The sequence below is a fragment of the Poeciliopsis prolifica genome, unplaced genomic scaffold, assembly GCF_027474105.1.
Source record: "Poeciliopsis prolifica strain line A6 unplaced genomic scaffold, Auburn_PproV2 SCAFFOLD029, whole genome shotgun sequence".
Taxonomy (NCBI): Eukaryota; Metazoa; Chordata; class Actinopteri; order Cyprinodontiformes; family Poeciliidae; genus Poeciliopsis; species Poeciliopsis prolifica.
The window spans coordinates 2,292,146-2,312,655 of record NW_026562404.1 but is presented as its reverse complement, the minus strand read 5'-3'; the positions used below and the strand labels follow the sequence as shown (position 1 = coordinate 2,312,655).

The following is a 20,510-nucleotide window of genomic DNA, read 5'->3' as shown; positions in this document are numbered from 1 at the left end:
ACAGCACATTGCTATAGTTACTATAATTTGGGGTGTGAAATACTCGGTCTTCAGACATGACGCTTTGGGGTCATGCGTATCATGATTTTGCATAAATGAGAGTCAGTCTAAAGCGAGCCCACGGACGGGTAATTTTCCTTTCTTCTCCCGAAAGAAGTTTGACATGTTTTCCTGTCATGTTGATACAAAGAAGTGTATAATTCCAGTCAGAGGAAGAGGAAGATGGGATGTGAGGATGCCATTTTCATGGCGACGCAGTTTGGAAGAGGCATATTTGAGGTGCAAGCTGAGGTGATGACAGGTGGTTTCAATTGTGTCGTCTTGATATCTGTTTCCATTTATATGAGCAAAAGAAAAAAAGAAAAAAAAAATTACGATACCTCATAGCCCAGAACCCTTTCAGGGGTGATGGTGAGAGCTTGCCAGTTCACCTCAATCTCAGAGGCTGTGACACTTCGGGTCCAAACCCCTGCTGGCATTCCGCTTGGTTCTGAAAAAACAGATGACACGAGACCGAGCACTTCAGTCAGGACGAAGCAACACGGAGGCAAGCGGAGAACATTTTTTTGGTGAATTTTTTCACATTTACAAATCTTGATCAGGGCTCAGATGACACACCGCACAAATGTCCTGCTAGTAAATAGACACACACTTAGGCACAAACTGACTGCCTCTGTGTGTGCCGAGAGGGAGCATAGATCTAAATGCCAACTGTTTTTTTTTTTTTTACCTTGGTAAAGCCGTTCAAGTGAGTGGTGATATTTGGAGAAAAAAGCACTACCTGCTCTTACACAAATGTCTTGCAATTGTGCCTCACATTTTCTGCCTTTCTCTTGCTTTAAAAAGGATTTCTAGAGCCTAAAGCAGCAGATGCAGTAAAAACCACTTCTGTGATCTGTGTCCTTTTCAGAGAGAGAAATAGCTTTCAAGCTTTGCTAAGTCCTGCCCCATTATGTCTATCCTTACCTGTCTCTGCAGAATAGATGGTGACCACGGGGCTGAAGGGGCCCTGCCCTTTGCTGTTGTAAGTGCCCACCTTCACGTGAAATGGAGAGAAGGGCGCCAGGCTGTCATTACGGTACACATAGCGGGACGCGCCAGGGGCCGAGGTGGCCACGTGAGTCCAGCTGACTTCTCCGAAGGCGCGGAAGGCAATGATGTAGCCGAAGCTCTCGCCATTCTGCAGTTCTTCAGGGACGGGCTGAGAGTGAAACACAAAACTATAGTGATATTAAAATATATACAGACCAGTCACACTCATTCCGGCTCTGGCCGCGCTCAATCGCTGCAGACTTAAGCGTGCGTGACCCATAAATTGCTTCCGTGACCTGCTACCTGATATATTGAAATGAAAAGCAAGATGGGATTTTAAAAGGCCTCAGTGCTCATTACAGACCATGCAAGGAGTTTTTAAAATAAAAGCTAATCTGCATTTAACAAAATAGGAAATCACCATGCTGACTCAGAGCTTAATCTTATTTGACAGCCACCAAGCTAGTTTATTTCAGCGGCAGACTTAATCACTGTAGACTTGAATGAGCTGCAGTAATTTGAAACTGATCGTATCTTTATAGACTATACACAGCATCTCACAAAAGTACTCACACCCCTTGAACTTTTCCAAAATTTTCTGCAGTACAACACGTTAATTGTATTTTATGCAACAAACCAACAAAGTGATACATAATAAAGAGGAAGAAAAAGTGAAGGATTAAAAAAAAAATAAAAAGAATATGGTGTGAATTTGTTCCCATGCCTCCTTAATCCGACACCCCGAAAGACAATCTTCAGCTCGACATGTAGAGCAAACCGAATCCACTTGATTGGGATTTAACCTAATTATAAATACAGTTCTTTTGTGAATGCCTCCAGGGTTCGTTTGAGAATGTTAGAAAACAGAAACCTCTTAAAGACCAATGAACACAACAGACAAGCCAGGAATAAAAATTGTAGAGAACTTTGATGCCAAGCTTTCAACACTTTACACTCCCTAATCAGTATTCCCAATATTGAAAGACAGAATCGAATACAACCTGAATGGAAAATGGCAACCAATGATAAAAGCCTATCAATATATGACCGTGTATATAAACTGACAGGCCAGGCAAGGAGAGTATTAGTAAAAAAAAAAAGAAGAAAAGCAGCCAAGAGGCCTGTGGTAGCTATGGAGGAGAAGCAGGTACCAACAGCTCGGGTTGGTGAATCTGTTTTAATGATAACTATAAATGGTGCCTCCACAAATCTGGGCTTTATAGAGGAGTAGCAAGAAGAAAGTCATTGTTGAAAGAATGCAAGAAGACGTTGTGTTTAGAGGGAAAATACCAAATGTGTTCTGGTCTGAACACGTTCAACTTTTTAATCACCAAGCAAATAATTTAACAAATCTGATTATCCTGAAAGAGAGCATTTATACACTGAAACATAGAGCTGGCAGCATCATGCTGCTGGGTTGCAGTTCTACGACAAGAACAGTAAAGCTTACACCTTGCTTAGTGGTAAGATAGATGGGCAAAAATACGCGACAGAGAATACAGAGCTCCGGACTGCGGATGAGGTTTTCCTTGAAGTAGGCCAGTAACTCAACTCATACAGCTGGAGGTCAGTGAGACAAAGAAAACTAAAGCATATTCATAGGTTAGAATGGTTAAAACAATGTCCAGACCTAAATTCATTTGATAACTTGTGGGTAGCAAATTGTTAAAATTTGCTACCCACAAATCACAAATCACCTTTTCTTCACAAAGAAGAGAAGGTGAACACTTCTGTCTTTTAATGTACAATTCTGGCAGCAACACAACCCCAAAACAACAGATTCTACAATGTACTAGTATACAAATGTGTGCCCCGTTTTCCAAAATTTCAATTTGTACAAACCCCCTGTCTCAAAAAAGAAAAAGCATTTTTGTGACTACACTTTACAATTAAACTATCATGTTAGTTTGTGACATAAATTCACAGCAGAATACATGCCGAGGACGAAACTTAACAGATTATGGAAGGCTTCAAGGGACATAAATACTTTGACAAACTGGAAACGAGCATTTCCTCTATATTAATGATGCAAAAATAAATAAAATCAAAATGTGTCATCGGACTTCCCTTGACCTCGCGCAAGGATAAAAAAGACAGACTGTAAACACAGTCAGGAACAGATAGAGGAGAACATAAGACTGATGACTTACCTCCCATGTGATGACCAGTTCATATCTGCTTCCACCCCCTCCACCCACATCACCTGGGGCTGCATCTGGAACTGCAGAACAAAACAACTTGTCCAACTCATCTACATGTATGCCAAACAAAGCAGCAGCAGCGCTCGATGTTAAGGAAATTCACTGCACCTGCGTCCTCTGTTCTCGTCTTCACCGACACGGGACTGGGTTCCCCGACTCCAACGCCGTTTCTGGCCAATACCCGGAACTCGTATTCGACCCAGGCATTCAGATCAACCACGGTAGCTGTGTGTATGTTGCCATCAATTACCTCTGGAACTAGAAGAAATTAGACAGCATGATAGAAACCGGCTGTATGTTACAGATAAGGTCACTAATGTAATGCATAAATATAAAGAACCTCTGTTATAGCATTCAATAATAGAAAAAACCCCACGAAGGTCAAAAGTACGTTTAGAAAGTCACTTAACTTCACATAATATCTCACTGCAGTAGAAAACTATTATTGCAAGAGCTACACTTGAGTTTTTTGTGCTTGCTTAGATATTCTGACTAAATGAACACCACAGAGATAAATACATTCATTTAAACCAACAACGAAAAATTTTCATTTGACGTCCTTCACATAAAAGAGAACGACAAACCAAAGCAAAATGTTAAAAAAAACTGATGTCTACAAAAAACGTTATTGCCATTGCATTAACAATTCAGTTTGCAGCTTGTGGGGAGGATAAGGAGCATTGACATCCGACATTTTGTAGCTGTAAATAGGAAATTGGTCTGCAAAATGTTGTAATATTTCTAATAATATATGCAGAGTATAGAGATAGAAATAAATAAATGCCTTCATAAGGCAAGTATTGTGCAAAATATTCCATCTGAAAATATTCTTATTTAATTTGACATTTTTTAATTTTCTGTATTTACTTAACCCAATGTATTCCATTTTTATTCCTTTTTTCTCACTTTTGTAGTCTGTATTTATTTACTTTTATTGTACATTGATTTATTTGCGTGGTGAAAATAACTTTCACATTCTTTGTCAGATTTCATTTAATAAATACATCACGATGCTTTAAAAGCCTTTGCAAAGAACCATAAAGATGCTTTTTTAAGATTAAAGTCATGTGAACTTGGCAGAAATCTATTCTGCTCTGGGTCTCCACTCTCACTAAGTGTTGGTGAAGATGCTAACGGAGTTTGAGGACGCCGAGTGCACAAAACATTAAACATCCCACATACGAAGGGCGTATTTTGTCCTGAAGAATGCTTGTGTTTGATTGACTTCTCTTTCGTGAAATTACTTGATTACATTCACTTTATTTGAAAAAACAAGAAGGAAACACCAGCTAAAAATTGATGACTCAATGGCATGGCAATTGAATTTATGTGCACATACATTAAATGCGGCTTCTTGTTAGAAAAGAATTTGAAAGGTAATAAAATAAGTTTTACAGGCATATTACACATCAATTAATATGCTTCAAGATGCAAATAGATCTACCTGTATTAACCCGCTGCCAGCCCACAGTAAATGGAGTTTTTGTCTGGATGATGTAGCTGGTGATGGGGCTGCCGTTGTCTCTGCCGGGGCTCCACGCCAGCTGGGCCGTGCTGTCTGTCACCTCCTCCACCGTCACTGATTCCGGGGGGCTGGGAGGACCTGGCTCAAACACAGGGAACAGACACCGTGAGGAAGTCGCACATTGCAGAGGATGCACAGACGACGGCTCTCCGGCAAGAGGGTGTGGGGTGTGTTTCCACCTTCTGCAGGGAAAAAAATGCGAGCAACCGCAAACAATCGTCAGAAAACACACATCCAAACCCAAACTGTAATGCTCCGCGGCTCCAGAGCAGCGCCCTTCACGAGGAATTAAAAGTTAATTCAGGATTTATCCTTCTCTTTCCCCACCCCAACATGTAATCCCTGCCTTTCATGGTCCTCCCGGTAATGGATCGATTGAAACAGCGGAGGAGCCGGGAGTCAAATTAAAAGCTAAAAGATGAAGACAGGGCCATTAGCAGCCCTGAGGAGCCAAAGTTTTATCATTTATTTGAATTATCCCACCAATTAAGCGGTGTGATGTTTTACTTTAGCTCCCTGTTTTATTGGATGTGTTGGCTCATCAGAAATAATGGACCACTGAAGAACAGTGAGTCAGACTGCTGAATAATAATAATAATAAAAAAATGCTATCAACTCTGCTCAGAGAAACGACTCCTAATTTAAAGCTAAACATTTCAATTACAGACTTGATTTTAATAAACAGTCTGAGTAAAAAACAAAAAAACAAAATAGTGATCTTCAACAAGTAACTGATCTACAGCTTACACCTTTATTGTACTGCCCACAAATATTTACCCTTAAAGCTGTGGCTTTAGAGATATTGATCACTTTAAAACTCATTACTGGCTCCCAATAACAAAAAAAAAAAAACTTTAATATGCTGGCCTCATTAATACATATTAATGGGCTAGACAATCAAGGATCAATTCCTTATCCTCTTAATTATATTTGGTTGGCTGAAGGCAACAGGATGCAGCGAGTCTCCCTGGAGCGTTTCAATGATCTCTCATTAACATGAGGACATGAATGTCAGTCTAGGTCTTTATTTCTCACTCTGCACAGGCAGACAGCAAAATTATGCTGATTTGATTTGAATCTCACCCAACTTTGTGAAATGTACACACTCTCTTGTCAGCCCTGAATATCAGAGTGCCGAAACAATGATAAATCTCAAGCAGTAAACGGAACAGAATGACTGACGTGCCTCTTTTTTTTTTTCAGGGCCACGATGGGGATGCGGCTGTCAAACTAATGCGAGGAGCGTCCTCCAAATGCTTTGAATGTTATTGACCACGATGTTATCTTTATACAGCGACCTTCTTCATCGCCGTCCTCCTCATCCGGAGGAGCGTTTGTGAGGCATCATCTGAAGCATTAACCGCTGCTATTGTGGAAAACAAGCAACTGGATGATCACTCAGGAGCCTTTTGTGTCAGAAGTGATTATCACTGACCTTCAAGTGTGGCGAGGGGAGGGGACCAAAAACAAGACTGAAAATCACACAAACATGACTAAAATAGAGGATTATAAAGAGAAATGCGCAAATAACACTGGTAATTGCATTTGCTGTGACTACAAAGGGCAACATGTATTGTTTGTTTCTTTACTCAGACTGTAATAATCAAAACAGAAAATGATTACGACTGATAAGCTCCATGAGTTGTTGCCACCGGGTTAATGAATGAGCTTTCATCTACTTTGGCAAGAAAGTCAATATTTTTTGATTGCATTTGGAAAGGCTTATATGTGAGAAGAATAATTTAGATTTTTTTTCTTCCAAATTCAACTGCACCACCTTGCTCCTATGACCTTTTCTTTCTCGATTCATGACATTAAATCTTAACTTGGAACGGTCAGGATTACCAAAAATTATTTCCTTTCATAAGATGTCAGAAAATTTTTCCTACTCTTTTTAAAGGTTTAAAACTTTTTATTAATTTACAGCTTTATAGAGTCGCTTAAAGGCCAACCTGTACATGTTTTCAAGGAAACACGTCTAATACATTTCTTTCTTCTGTAACGTCGTGGGGAAATACAAAAGGAAAACAGAGTAGAAACTGATGTAAACTTTTGAATGGAAAGAAAATCGTCACTCTCATTATGTCACCATTTACCAAATAGCAATGAATTTGGTAGCACTGATTGACCTAAACCCCAAAACTTTGGTTTGATTTTATTTTAAACAGTGAAAAATTATTTTGTGTATTATTTGTAGTGACAACGCAATCTCACTGTTACGTTAAAAAGTCTGATTTCTTTCTTGTCCATGAATATCCACTGCTATCGAAAGCACTAGCTACTTTTTCACAACCAGATATGCTAGCCTCACGAATCATGAACAAAATGTTTGAAAGACAGGATAAAAACAACTGCTCTGTAATCATTTTATCAATGTTTTATTAATAGCCTAGAATGATTTCTTAGAGTAGAGCTGCATCCAGCGCAGTGACTCTTCTCCAACACCACCTCTGCTCCTAATAGAAATAATTAATGACCGTTTAAATCAGGAAGGTTTCCTAAATTAAACTCTATAGTGACCATAAAATGAAAGGATAATTCAACAATTTAACACATCTAATTGTAAATCAGTCCTTGTCCTGGACTGACCTGCACTTTATTTTAAATTCAAAAGAACGTATGCCATAATTTTGACTTGTGTGTTCTTGCGTCTACAAAAAAAAAAAGATAAAACAGTTAAGCTGCAACATATTGTATACACAAAACCTTCTGACAGTAGTCAAGAGGATTTCACCATTCGCAGATTTCTAATGTGCCACCAATAAGAATCTCAATAATGAGATATTACAGTTTTAAAAAATTGACTTACTATAAATGTATTACAGTCAAATTATTAAATAATCATCTTTTTAAAAATACAGACTGCTTTTAATTGAAGCTCTTTGCAAAAAATGAAATGGTTATAGCATCACACCAGCTTGAAATTAGCCTTGACACGAAAGAATTGCTATTGGCGCTTCACAAATCAGTAAGTGCTGATGTAGACTTTATCTTCCACTGTTTACAAGGCTGGACAGGTGGCAAATATTTCATTTCACATTTATCGCTCACATCAAATGCTTAGCTATAATATAAGATCTACCTCCCAAATCAAGTGATACTGCAAAGCTAATTAATATCTCTCAATCTGAAGGCAGCATTTGCATTTGTAATATAAATGCTGCCTTAAACACAGCACCTTGTTCTAGTGAATAAAAACCGAACAAATGTAATTGCCTTTTATTTCAATAGGAAGGAGTATGTATAACCTCAATTAGATCTTTCTTTTCAATGATCATTAGTACCATTAAGGGGCTCCTTAATGGATCTTTTTATCTAACGTGTAAACAAAAGAAGTGAAGGTCAGTGAGATGAACCTTTTTCCATTTCTTTTTTTGTAATTAAGTAGTCTGCCAGGTGGTTTACTGCATCAGCATATAACACAGCCACGCATTCATTAGTAGCCTTCAAGCTGAGTCAGATTATTTAAAAGGAGGGATGAGAAAACAAAGACTCATCAGGCTTTGAAATCTCTCTGAGAGAATCCAATTTTAAGAGGGGGTAAGAAAATTATAGTTCTTCAGAGTATTCTTTGTCAAGTGCTCAAAAGCACGAGATGCACTGTGAGCTGTGAAGCAAAATATTATTTGCTCTGATTCAGTCAAGTGGAGCAAAGTAGAATGGATGACTCAATGGAGATAGAAAACAAAATGCAATGTAGGCTCTTAGGCAGTAAGAGAAGTGGAATGTTTTGCCAAGACTCAAACAGGTTTACCTAAAAATTACAATGTAAATGACAAAACCAAACATAGCTAAAGGAATTATCCAAATAATTGATAGGCAATTGAAGTCAGAGCCCATTAATACCCTTTTGTGGTTCACCCTTGTTGTGAAGGGTGTCAATTCTCCATAACTGTGTATCCTTCCATCCCAGAGTGAGAGACATTTGAAATGATCTGGAAACCTTTGCAGGTGTTTTCAGTTAATTAAGCTAATCATTTTACTTTTGTGTTCAATTGGAAAAAAAAAACCTTCTCTTGTGACCGTGCTCTCACACATGCTCACAGCAGGAAGGCTAGGAAAAAATACTTTGTTCTTCTTGCATCATCCTATTCATAATTCTTAAAAATAAATCATAATTAGATAAAAGTGGTGTTTATGCAAACCGGAGTGAGGGAATAGGCTAGAAAATCCTTGCATTCAGAGTCAAGACTACAAAATTGGTCACTCCTGTCTAAATGGTTCAATCTTAAACTGCTTGGACAAAGTTAATGTTAGGATTTGTTGGTGTTTCGGTTTCATTTACGTTTCTGATTCTTTGTTTTTGGTCAACAGGCCTAATTCTATTCAGTTCATCAGAATTGCTTTCAATGTATTTCTGTATCTGTGCATTCCTTCGTATTAAATTCTGTTCTTTCAGATTTTGCTGCGTTTGATTCTTTCCCCCATTGATTTGTTGTTGCTTTGAACCCCAGTTCAGCCTGTCTGTGTTTATTATTTAACCTCCCCACTGCCTGGCAGTTTGCTCCCATTCACAGCTGTCATCTACCTCCTGATTCCCCCTTACATCTGCACTCTCCCTGAGCTGTTTCCATTTGCCTGTGATTAATTCTTCTGGTTGCTTTGTCAGTTCCACCGCTCCCTCAGTGTATATAATCTCATCACTTCACATTGTTCCTCACTGTTCCTCCCATTACTTTCACAATTACTATGTCTGCCGCGATGCCTGTTGTCACTCTTCACTTTGTGCCTCTGTTTCCCCGTGATCATCTTTGAGAATGTTGTTTTGTTTATTCTTCTTCTTATTATCATTATATGCAATAAGTCTCTGCACTCGGGATCCTCTACAACAAAACTCTACTGTGACACAATCAAATCTTCAAGAGATTCATTTTCAAAGACCAGCTTTTTCCAGATGCGTGTTTCTGGGAATATTTCAATTACTTTAGTGTTTGAAGATAAACTAAAGCACAACTTTGAGAAGACTCAACATATCAAATGCATGACTCATCTCAAACCACTCTGCCTAGTGAATCATTTCGCTCGCACATTTATTTTGACCCTCTGGGAAGTTTGTATGCATAAGCTTACAAAAGAGCTGATAAAAATATTTAAAATGGCCCATGCAGCTATGTGTAAACCTACCAATGAATCGATGGTGGGTTGTTTTCTTTCGGTTTTATTCTTCTGTGTCTCACACAGGTGATGGAAGCGGGCCAACACGTGCATTCGACACACATGCATGCAGCCTTCTGCCATTTTGTTAAAGGTCTGCGGTGATCAAATAAAGACATTTTCCTCCTTCCCATGGCTGGCTCTCTAACTCCAGCTTCATGCCTTTTTTGAAGCTATTCAATCCAAACCATGAGACATCCGTGACAGCTGCCGTGAGCAGGAAGTGTAAATAATGCACAGTCTGAGTCACAGTCAAGTTTGTTTCCAGTGAGTTCTAGGCCAATCTATTCTCCCTGCCATGTTCCTGCTTCGACTTGAAAAGCAAGATTTTTTCTTTCTTTTTTTTTGCCTTACTTCTCACAGCTCATTACTGCAATTTGCCTTAAAATATCTTTAACATGCCAGGCTGAATAGTATGAATGGTAGGTATGCTTACATGATAAAGTTATGGATCCAACCTTTTCAAATCCTGACAGCGAGATCATCCCTCACCTCATCTGACATTTAGCACATTTGCGTTGTGTCAATTTGCAAGGCTGCTATTGATCTCAGCCGGAAACAACAATCTCTTCTCGCCCCTCCATTAAAACACGGCCCCTTAAAACAGAAGCTGTGACTCCTCTTAGCAAAAGTTATTTTGTTCTGCCAAGTGTGGCTTTCCACAGCTGTCTCTCTGGAGAAATTCATACTACATGAACAACAACAAGATATTCTTCAAACACATTCTGCTGTCAGGTACATTCGCTACACGCAATATTGGATATTAGTCATTAAAAGGAAGCAGAGAAACAAAGACAGTGTAAAATATTAACTGTTATTGTTCTAAAAAAATTTAAAATGCTTTGGTAAAACATGTGAGTGAAAACTAATAAGTTTTTATTAAATATAAACAGACAAGGAAAACTTTGTTTTCCCATGATTTTCAGAATAACTTTGAAGAAACACATACAATCACTAAACCAACGCGAGTCAATTTAAGTTGAATAACCCAGATGCCCTGAAAGTCTGCAGTTTGGAAAACCTCCTAAATCTTTCCATTACTTCAGAAGAGTTTCCATTATGCTATTCTGAACTTTTATCCCCCAAACTTAAGCTGCATTTCATTTTTCTCGGAAGTCATAACTCGGGTATGGGAATGATATTATGCTGAGTTCAAGTTGGAAAACCTGTAAAATGTGCTATTTGTTGTGCTCAGTGACCAGGCTAAATAATATGAGTTTCTATTCTCTGCATTGAAATATTAAAAGTCCTTTCAGACACAATGTGGTTTAACAAGATACAACTTATCTGAAGTGCAGCTAAAAAGGGGCATGATATAACTCTTGCAGTATTTTAATAACAAACTGAATCTGAACTAGTGATTGAGCACAACACCAATTTCAAAGTCAGAGTTCTAAATGCATGCAATTATTTAATTAACACCTTTATTTAATTTGGAATTCTGAATCACAAAACTCAATACACCCTTGGTACTTCTGATCCTGGGTTTTTTGAACATTGAACCTTAAAACTTTCATATTTATACTTAAAAATACCATTAATTACCCTTAAGATTGAACCCTTAATGTCTCCTGGGTGTTTTTGCAGTCTGTGTTTCCGCTCCTACTTTATGAATGTTATCTCGGCTGATGCTGAAAGTCAATGCTCCTCACCTTAGCCGAGGAATGTCAAATGTCCAAAGGAAAATGAAGCCTTTTGCAAAGTTAATCTAAAACCCATTTAAACCTTTAACTGTGCTGATTTTATAGGAAACTGTTGATTGGGTTTACAGCCTGATGTTGTAAAATCTACAGATTATTTTAAACGGTGGTTCCACTCTATAAAATGACCTAAAGTTGATTTACAGATTATCCTTAGCTTAAATTTGTCTCAAATATCTCAAATGAACACTGACCTTGTGCAGCAGTGGTTTACCATTCGTCATTTAAATGTAAAATCTCTCACTGACACTCATTTCTGAAGGGCTGCAGTTATTTTTCATTAGTGCTTAACACATGGTGCAAAATGTGAATACTTTAAACCTTTGAATATTGACCACTGAATTTACCTCCTGTCACCACGGATTCAAAAAAGCAGGCATTCGACTTTAAAGGTTGGTGATTTTTTTTTTCCAAATTCAAATAGATTAGCATCTTCTCTTTACAAAGCTCAGGGTGATAACGAAAGCAGAACCAGCACAACAGTATCACTGTCTGGGGTAAATTTTTGTAAGTGGAAGAGAAATATTCTAGCTTGTGAAACAGGTACCTGAAAAGAAAACTCACCTTTTGGTACCTGCTACAAGCTAAATAAATCATTTCTATTTAAGTTAAATCAATCATTAACTTTGCAATAAAGACTGGCATTTTTGTATTTTTCTTCCTTTCCAAAAAAAAAAAAAAAAAAGAAACCAATTAAAAACCCTGGCTGCAAGTCCTGTTTTAATTAGAGAGTTCCAAGCAGAGGGAAGGTTTTCTTACCTTTTACAATCAATACAGCTACGGCCGACAGGCTCTCCACGTCTGTGTCCACAACGCAGATATATTTGCCGGCGTGGTAAAGCTGAATGTTTCTGATCATCAGATCTCCGGCTGTTCTCTGCTAAGGAGGAGAGAGGGCTTTATGTAGCATGAGAGATAACAGACCCCGGGGCAGCTTATTAAAGAAAGTACTGAAGTATGTATAAGCTGCAGTAAATAGCGAAGCTGTGAATATTTGCAGGTTTTGAGAGGGAGTGATGTTGAAGTAAGTGTGGTCAGAGCAGATCACAAGTAGCTGAAATGTAAAGCAAGATCAAAAATTACTCCCAAAACATGTTTATAAAGACTTTCTTTTTCTGACAAGGTTGCTGTTTTGTTTTGTTTTTTTTTTCCAAGATTTCAAAAGGTCATCTGCACTTCAAAGATATGTTGCAAAAAATAATAATATTAAAGTTTTAAAAAAAAGCATGAATTTAAGCAGTTCCTCCACACACATAGGAAAAACAGATCGTCTACCTTTTCATCTAAGTGAACACCCGAAAGCGGCGAACAGTAAATTAGTGGTGAAATTGTTCTACTGGCTTTGGCAGCAAAACAAAGAAATATGGCAGCAGACTCAACGTGGTTTAATTATGGAAATTAAATTCCCCGAAGCAGCAAAGTTTAGTTGATAATCTCTTTGGAGTGAAGACATTCTGGTATTTCTGGGTAAGGATTCTCTTTTCTTATAAGAACACTGTCAGTGAGATGCAGCCAGAAAGAATGTCTGGTCTCAAGGGTGCGAAGACGTACAGAAAATGTTTTGTCATTTGAGTGTTTGCCACGCTTTGATTCCTTCTGAAGACACGTCTAATGATGTGCATCCACTTCCTGTTAAGCGAGGCTGTGCAGCAGGCCATGTCAAAGCAGAATTCAAGGCGAACCTGGGCTTATTAAAAAGCAGATGAGCTGAGCTGAGACTGAGCTGGAGTTGAAGAAGACTACTTAAAGTGATTTCCACCTGTCACAATGGCTGAACACCTGGCGCATTACCTACATAATGACTTTTATATGGGAACTGCATTTCAGCAGAGCGACTGACTTGTTTCCATTCACGGAAATACAATTGGAAGCACATAGGACTTCAATAATCTATTTGCACTTCCTTCCACAGACTTTCACCGAACCACGCTGGTTTTTTATGCCTCAGAGGAGACATTTAAAGTTGTAAAATGAATGATGTCAAACTGGCTGCAGCAATACTGTCCACTGTTAGTACTTCCAAGAAATTGACCGTACGCTCGTAAGCTGGTCGTATTTTAGCTTAATGGTAGAAATGGAGACAAAGATGTGCCCATTTGCACATTAAAACAGGGAGACCCAAGAAACTTCCCAGAACTGGTTGAGTTTCACCATATGTGTTTGAACAGGTTTTAAAGAAATCATGCTTTTAATTATCACAGTTATCTTAGATTTGTGTTGGTTGCCTCTGCAGTTCGACCTCATTTCATGCTTTGAAATACAAATTAATTTCTTGCAGGCCTAGAAAAATATGTTTTTCCAAAGAATTCTGCTTTGACAAGGCCAGGTCAAATGCAGGTGGTAATACACTCATATTTAGCCATTCCAGCAAACCTGTGAAAGAAATCTGCTCTGTGGTTTATTTAATTCACTGAAATGAAAACATTCTTAACACATGATCCACCACCAGCTTCGTGAGTTGCTAATCTATTGAAGGTGTTTAGGAAACTTAAACACAAAAGCAATAAAGTCATTTGCTGAAGTCAAAAACATCAAAATAAGTTGATTACTTATTTAACTTATTGAATAGCCTGATTAACTTACTAATTCTTCACAATTTATTTATGTCTTAAATTTAGAACATAATGGTCTTATTTAACCATATTAAAGGTTTTAATTTGTAAATACTAAAACGGTCTTAAATAAAATGTGGAAACAACTGAGAGAAAGGTTTCATTGAAATGGCCAACAAGTTTAATGACTTTGAGCTGGCATCAGCAGATAACAGGGAGCCTAAGCATGAAAATGGATATAAACTCAAAATGTTTATCCTTTCAGGAAATAAACATAAAGGATTTTGTTTAGAGTTTGTAATGCTAACCCTACTAAACATGATTGCTAAACTAATGTGATATCAGTTCAATTCAACTGGACTTTATTGTCCTTGAAAAGCAATTTGCATAAACACACATTAAGAAAGAGAAAAAGAAACAAACAAACAAGAAAAATGCAAAAAGCTATGAATTTCAGCATAGATCAAAAGCAGGGAGAATCAGCAGAGTCCTCTCATATAGAAATTTATCAGTCTAACAAAAGTGGCAATGAAAGATCTCTTCAGTCTACAGTTTTACCATGTCATTCTGCATCTCCGTCTTAATGGTAAATGTTAAAACCAGGCCTTTGAACCAGTTCAAAATGTCACCCCTGAATCATTTTGTCTTAATTTTTAAGTTCTAAAAACCTGTTTTCCAGCATAGCTCTCTCTCTCTCTCTCTCTCTCTCTCTCTCTCTCTCTCTCTCTCTCTCTCTCTCTCTCTCTCTCTCTCTCTCTCCTTTGCTCTCTCTCTCTCACAGAGTGGATGTAGCCTAATATAATAATAAAAGCTATAACTGACCGCTTATATCAGAAAGGAAATAGTGTTTTTCCACAAAATTGGCTCCAGTGCTTAACCAAGTCTGATGCTTAGCTTTTAGCTTAGATTAAATGTACTTCCAGTCACCTGGGAGCTATCTGTCACTCAGTCAAGACTTTCACACCCAATTAATTCATGCATCTGTATCTATTTTAATTTGAATCTCTGTGGATGATTATAGCACTGGCTGGTCTCTGATTGATGTGAGCAGTTTACCACAGCTTTTCTTAGCACTATTTGACGACGCTGATGGTGTTTAACTTCAGATGGTGCTTCAGTGTAAAAGATCAGCTGTGAGCGCTACTGAATGACCTAAATTTTGATTAGCGAAATCAGAGGAAAGCACATTGGATATGCCGTTCATTAAAGCATCAAAAAAGATCTTTGGATTTTGGCCAAGTGGAGTTGTCCAGTCATGTCAGCAAGTAAAGTGTAGTAATAACTTACTACATCAAAACACATTTACCACAGGCTACCCTAAAATGTTCACTATGCAATTGTTTTACACAACTTTGAAATATAAGCTATAAATCATTCTGCATATTTTCATGCAGACTAGAGTAGCTAATCTCATGAGAAATTGACTGCCAGACAATAAGTTTTTTTGGCAATTTTCCTTACAATGATTTTGGGTCAGATACAGATTTTTCTTTTCTTAACCATTTTGAACAACTATCCAACCACAACCGGTGCTGCGACACAACAAAAGAAGAAGAGCCCCTCGAGTAGAGCAGAAGAAGAACTGCTAGAGAAACTGGAATGTAATGAGACCAGTATGTGTTTTCAATTCAGAAACATTGAAAAGAATTGCTTCTGACAAGACCCCACCAGTGCACGTTGTTTCCTAGAAAGTATTAGGGGCATATTTTTTTGATGTGTCAAGAATAAACAGGAGGAAAACAAGAGTAATGTTGTATTCAATTTAGTTAGATGTTGTCTTCTTTTTTTTTTTTGTTCAAAATTATCCGACTAAAAAATGAAACGTGTCCAGGAGTTTTAAATACGACACTTAACATTTGAGTGGTTGTCAGTCTTTATGAGCCCACCTCCATTTTTCAATGAAACTTCATTTCTCTAGCTCAGCTAAGCTGACACACCACGTCTGCATGCTGAGGACATTGCTTATGGCAGAGAAAACAAAAGGAACTGATGCAAGTCAAATTCTACAACTACTTTAACACTGAAACCAATTCGGTGAAAAAAATATTTTGAGTTATTAAAGAGTAACTCAAAATATGTATGACTTAGGGTCACTCACGCCGCCTACAAGCTCGAAGTGGTCGTCTCCCTTGGTGATGAGCTGTCCATTAAATGCCCAGGAGAAGGACACATCCAGGACAGGATCACTGGCCACCTGGCAGGGCAGCACGATGCTCTCCCCTACAATAATCTCCATGTCCACTGGTCCCTGAATGATTCTGGTTGGATCTGCCATAAAAAAAAAGAGAAAAGTCTGAAGCATAGCTGCCAGACTTTAACAATAAACGAGGTGTTTCATTGCAAACAGAAAAGCAGACCTTTTGTTGATTTCACTGAAAACAGAAGCAGAGATGCAACACTTTCTGGAAAACAAGCTCCGTACAACAGTGAGTCACAGGCTTAGCCATGTTGTCTTTGCACAGAAAGGTCCCAGTCAAATACTGTGTGATTACATGCAGCCTGCCGCCTCTAAAATGGGTAATAGGATGACACAGATTGTATAATCTTCTGAAATCCTGATGGAAATTGCAATGCGCTCCTGATCAGATAAAACCCCACATAATAGGCTCCGGTGTAGATCTGGTACGGGAAACGAGGAGCGCCTCTTTAAAGTACACTAAAGCAATGATTTAGAGAAGTCCTCTGAGCTTCAAAAAGGCAAGATAATGAAAGAGAGGAAATCAGAGAAAGAAGGTGGAGCACAAAGGAAGAGAACTTGAACTCTTACATCTTTACGCTGAATGTCAAGGAGAAAAAGCGCTGGTAAAGAATCAATGTCTCGGTCAGAGCCGAGCATCACTGACTGGTTTGTGTCAATGATAAATACTCAAGTCATCTATAGAAATAACTGGCCTTGGCGATCACAGAGGCAGACAATATCATTCAGCACATTAACAAAACCAATAAGAAACCCAGGAATCACTCCTGAGGCGAAAAGAAAAAAAAAAAGAGAAACGCATGTTCAACAATAACAGCATCTGTGACACCACCTCACTAATGCTTTCACTGTTTCCACTCAAGGCACTTTCATTTGCTGCAGTAAATTGGTTGTTTCAGCTGCTTTGAGGAAAACAGTGTTCAAGTACTTTGTCAAATACGTTCCGAGTGGATTATTGCAGCCTCACAAAACCCCTGAAAGACAAGCCCCTTCGAGTCGCAGAACACGTTTTGATTATGCAAGAAGAAAAAAAAAAATTCAGCTTTTTGCCAAAGTGTGCAAAAACGCTTTCTGCTAAACACAATTCAGAGAGCAAAATGTAAAAGGTTGCAATCAGTGAATGACCTAAATGCAGCAGCTCCTTCTTGTGCTGACGCACACCGAGCAGTGAATTGTGCTTACTAAGTGGAGTGCTATTTAACAACGCAGCTCACCCGTAACCAGGAGCCTTCCAGTTGTGCTTGACATCCCAAATCTGTTCCTGGCGAAGCACGTGTAGCTGCCTGCGTCCGACTTGCTCACATTGGCCAGCTTCAGAGTTCCGTCTGGAGAAAGTGTGATCCTGTGCAGGTGGAGGCAAACAGACAGCCACATCTTAAAGCTGAAAACCAGATGCGTAAACACACAATTTGAATAAACTTTTTTTTGTTTTAGTTCAAAATAGTTTTTGTCATTTTCCTGTAATGATCAAGTTTACATAAATACCTAAACACTAACCTTACTTTGCCTTTAAACATAAAACTGTAGAAGCTTAGATGACAAAATAACACTTCTTTTTAAGCTATATGACTTGGAATAAATTGTATCCTTATTCTACCTTCTCATGACTCTGCTAGAATTTTGGCCCATTTCTGCAAAAAAGGTTTGAAGGCTGCCTTGCTCACATCCACCTTTTCAGCTCTGACAGCAAATATTCTAAATGACTGGGATGAAGGCTTTGTAATAGCTAGCTTTGCTGTCTTTTGAGTTCTTTGTAGCTATTTTAGTGATGTGGTTAAAGTTATGGTTATATTTCAAAGACCCATTTGTCCCCAAGATAAACTCTAGTGAATCTGCAGTAAAATATCCACATATGATCCAGCTACTGTCACATTGCGGATGGTTTTCTTTCCTTTTTTCTTCCCGCCCCGCAGAGCACCACTCCCCATTCAGCTCCACTAGACTAGTGGCAGCAGCACTTAAACACCTGGTGGAACTAGGCATCTGCTGAGCTTATTATACAAATTAAAATGCTCACAATAATGGTTATAAACAACGCAAATGGATAAAGAAGGATTATTGTACTGGAGGTTCTTAAAGAGACGGAGGCCAATTTTAAAATATGATTATGTTACAAAGTCAAGCTTCTTTTAAGCAACTTAAACTTCTGGTAGGGAAGAAAGTTTGATCTAAGGTCAGAAAAGGACGGGAAAAAGTTAGGCGTCTTTATAAACTGTAGGTAAATCCTTTCCTTCAACTGGAACTTGTCTAATCAGCATTTTATCAATGCATAAACACTGATTTAATTTCTTTCTGTGCTCCACACTTGCATATAGTTAATCACTGTTTGCATCTGGAGTCACTATTGATCAGATGAAGTGAGCAGAGCGTGGGAATAAAGTGCTGTCCTAATGACATTCCCATGGACGGCCGCTAACTAGTTGATTACCTGTCGTTGGTGTGGATAGGAAGGTTCCCCTTCTTCCATAAAATGCTTGCTGTCGGGTAGGCCTGGGGCTTGCAGTCCAACGTCACCGTTGTTCCAGCTTTGGCTTTGAGCAAAGCTCTGAGGACATTCCCCGTGAAGTCTGGAGGAGAAGCTGATGGTGGTGGGGGTGAAAGCAAACTGTCTTTTAGCACAAGGCTGCAGGAGATCTCACAAGGCATTTGAAGCACTCTGTAATTCAATCTGTGAAAATCAATAAATGTTGAAGAGATGGAGACAGATGCTTTAATTATTTGTAATGAGAACGGAATGGATACGGAGAGTAACAATGCTGCGACTTTTATTTTCTCTTGCTTGGGTCACATTGAATAAAGGCATCAGTTAAAGTGAAGCATAAAAAATTAGAAGAAAAAATTCTGCATAAAAATTTAACTTTGTAGATGATGGAAGTTTGTTGTTTGTCCCAGTTACATAAACCTACGCAAAAGTATCTGCACCCTTTGAATTTTTTCAGGTATTTAGGGTACTTCTTCAATTTCTTTAACATATTTGAACAAATTAAGGCCGACAATTTGTCAACATAAGACATTAATCACAGTCAAACGTTACAGAAACTCTCCATAAATAGCAACTCTCCAGTCGTGGAAGAGTTTAGACTTGTTCTCCTGGTGAATGTCTTTTGCCACCTCTAAGATGTTTTCTTAGAGGATATCCGTGTTGAGTTCATTGGCAGGACGCAGGTTTCTTATCTATGTTATAAACAAAAGTATTCCACAGCATAAATCTATCATTGCCATGTTTTAGGATGACAAGCACAGTAAGTTCTTCAACAAATAAGAGTTTTGTAGGCCAAATCATGTGTGACATCGTACAACCATGGCTTTTTGTTTCTTTTTGTTGTTTCTTCAATTGAGGTCAGATCTGAGAAGCCAACAAATTATAGTTATCCTGTCAACAGACATATTTTTTCCACCTGAGCTATGAGTCTCCGTCTGAATAACCATAGCAACTTCTCGCTACTCTATTTACTATTTCGGTGACTTCTGAAGGTATTACATCAGCAACATTTCACAATAATGCTTCACTTTGTGTTGGTCTAGCACATAAAATCCCCATAAAGGTTTATGGTTGTAATGTGACAACATAGGAGAAGAAAAGAATTTTAGAAGGAAAATCATTTTGTAAGGCACTAAAAAGACAAGTCAGAAAAAAGAAGAATAAATATAAACGCGTTTGACACCACAAAATCATCCTCACTTGACCCCTCTATCCACTAAGCCAGACAACCTTTAAGAAAAACAGTAAGATGACCTTTAGATTCTTTTGGTAACAATGATTTGGGGATTTAGGAGATAAATGCCATCCTACCTAAAACCATTAGTTCGGCCGCAAAATATATGACGCCGTGTTTGTTCTCAGCCACACACTGGTACATGCCAGCATCAGATAGCGTGAGCGGCGACACCATAAGGACCCCATCCTCCACGTGGATCCTGTCCTGTGAAGACAGGGATGAAAGAAAGCAATTATTGCTTGAGAGTTAAAGGTAGCTTTTGCTTTTGCATGTCGCACGCTGATAAATGTTGGTAAACAGCAGATTTTCAAAAACATTGCCGGTGTTTGCAGATTAAATCAAGATGGAGCGTTTCTTATTCCGTTTAGGTTCTGTGTGCACATTGTTCTTAATAAAAGCAGGCGTAGTTTATTTTGAAAAAGGAGCGATC

General features: G+C 38.4%; 1 protein-coding gene across 1 annotated transcript in view; it reads right to left on the bottom strand.

The window, feature by feature from the left end:
• Nucleotides 1-20,510, bottom strand: part of cntn3a.2 (contactin 3a, tandem duplicate 2) — a 60,964-nt gene that overhangs the window by 15,732 nt on the left and 24,722 nt on the right. The window contains exons 12-21 of the mRNA XM_055049813.1: nucleotides 20,155-20,284; nucleotides 18,790-18,940; nucleotides 17,576-17,703; nucleotides 16,263-16,432; nucleotides 12,372-12,492; nucleotides 4,678-4,836; nucleotides 3,342-3,491; nucleotides 3,183-3,253; nucleotides 967-1,201; nucleotides 381-490 (exon numbers count right to left, since the gene is read on the bottom strand). Of these exons, the coding sequence (XP_054905788.1) occupies nucleotides 381-490; nucleotides 967-1,201; nucleotides 3,183-3,253; nucleotides 3,342-3,491; nucleotides 4,678-4,836; nucleotides 12,372-12,492; nucleotides 16,263-16,432; nucleotides 17,576-17,703; nucleotides 18,790-18,940; nucleotides 20,155-20,284 (1,425 nt within the window). The remainder of the gene's footprint in view (nucleotides 1-380; nucleotides 491-966; nucleotides 1,202-3,182; nucleotides 3,254-3,341; nucleotides 3,492-4,677; nucleotides 4,837-12,371; nucleotides 12,493-16,262; nucleotides 16,433-17,575; nucleotides 17,704-18,789; nucleotides 18,941-20,154; nucleotides 20,285-20,510) is intronic.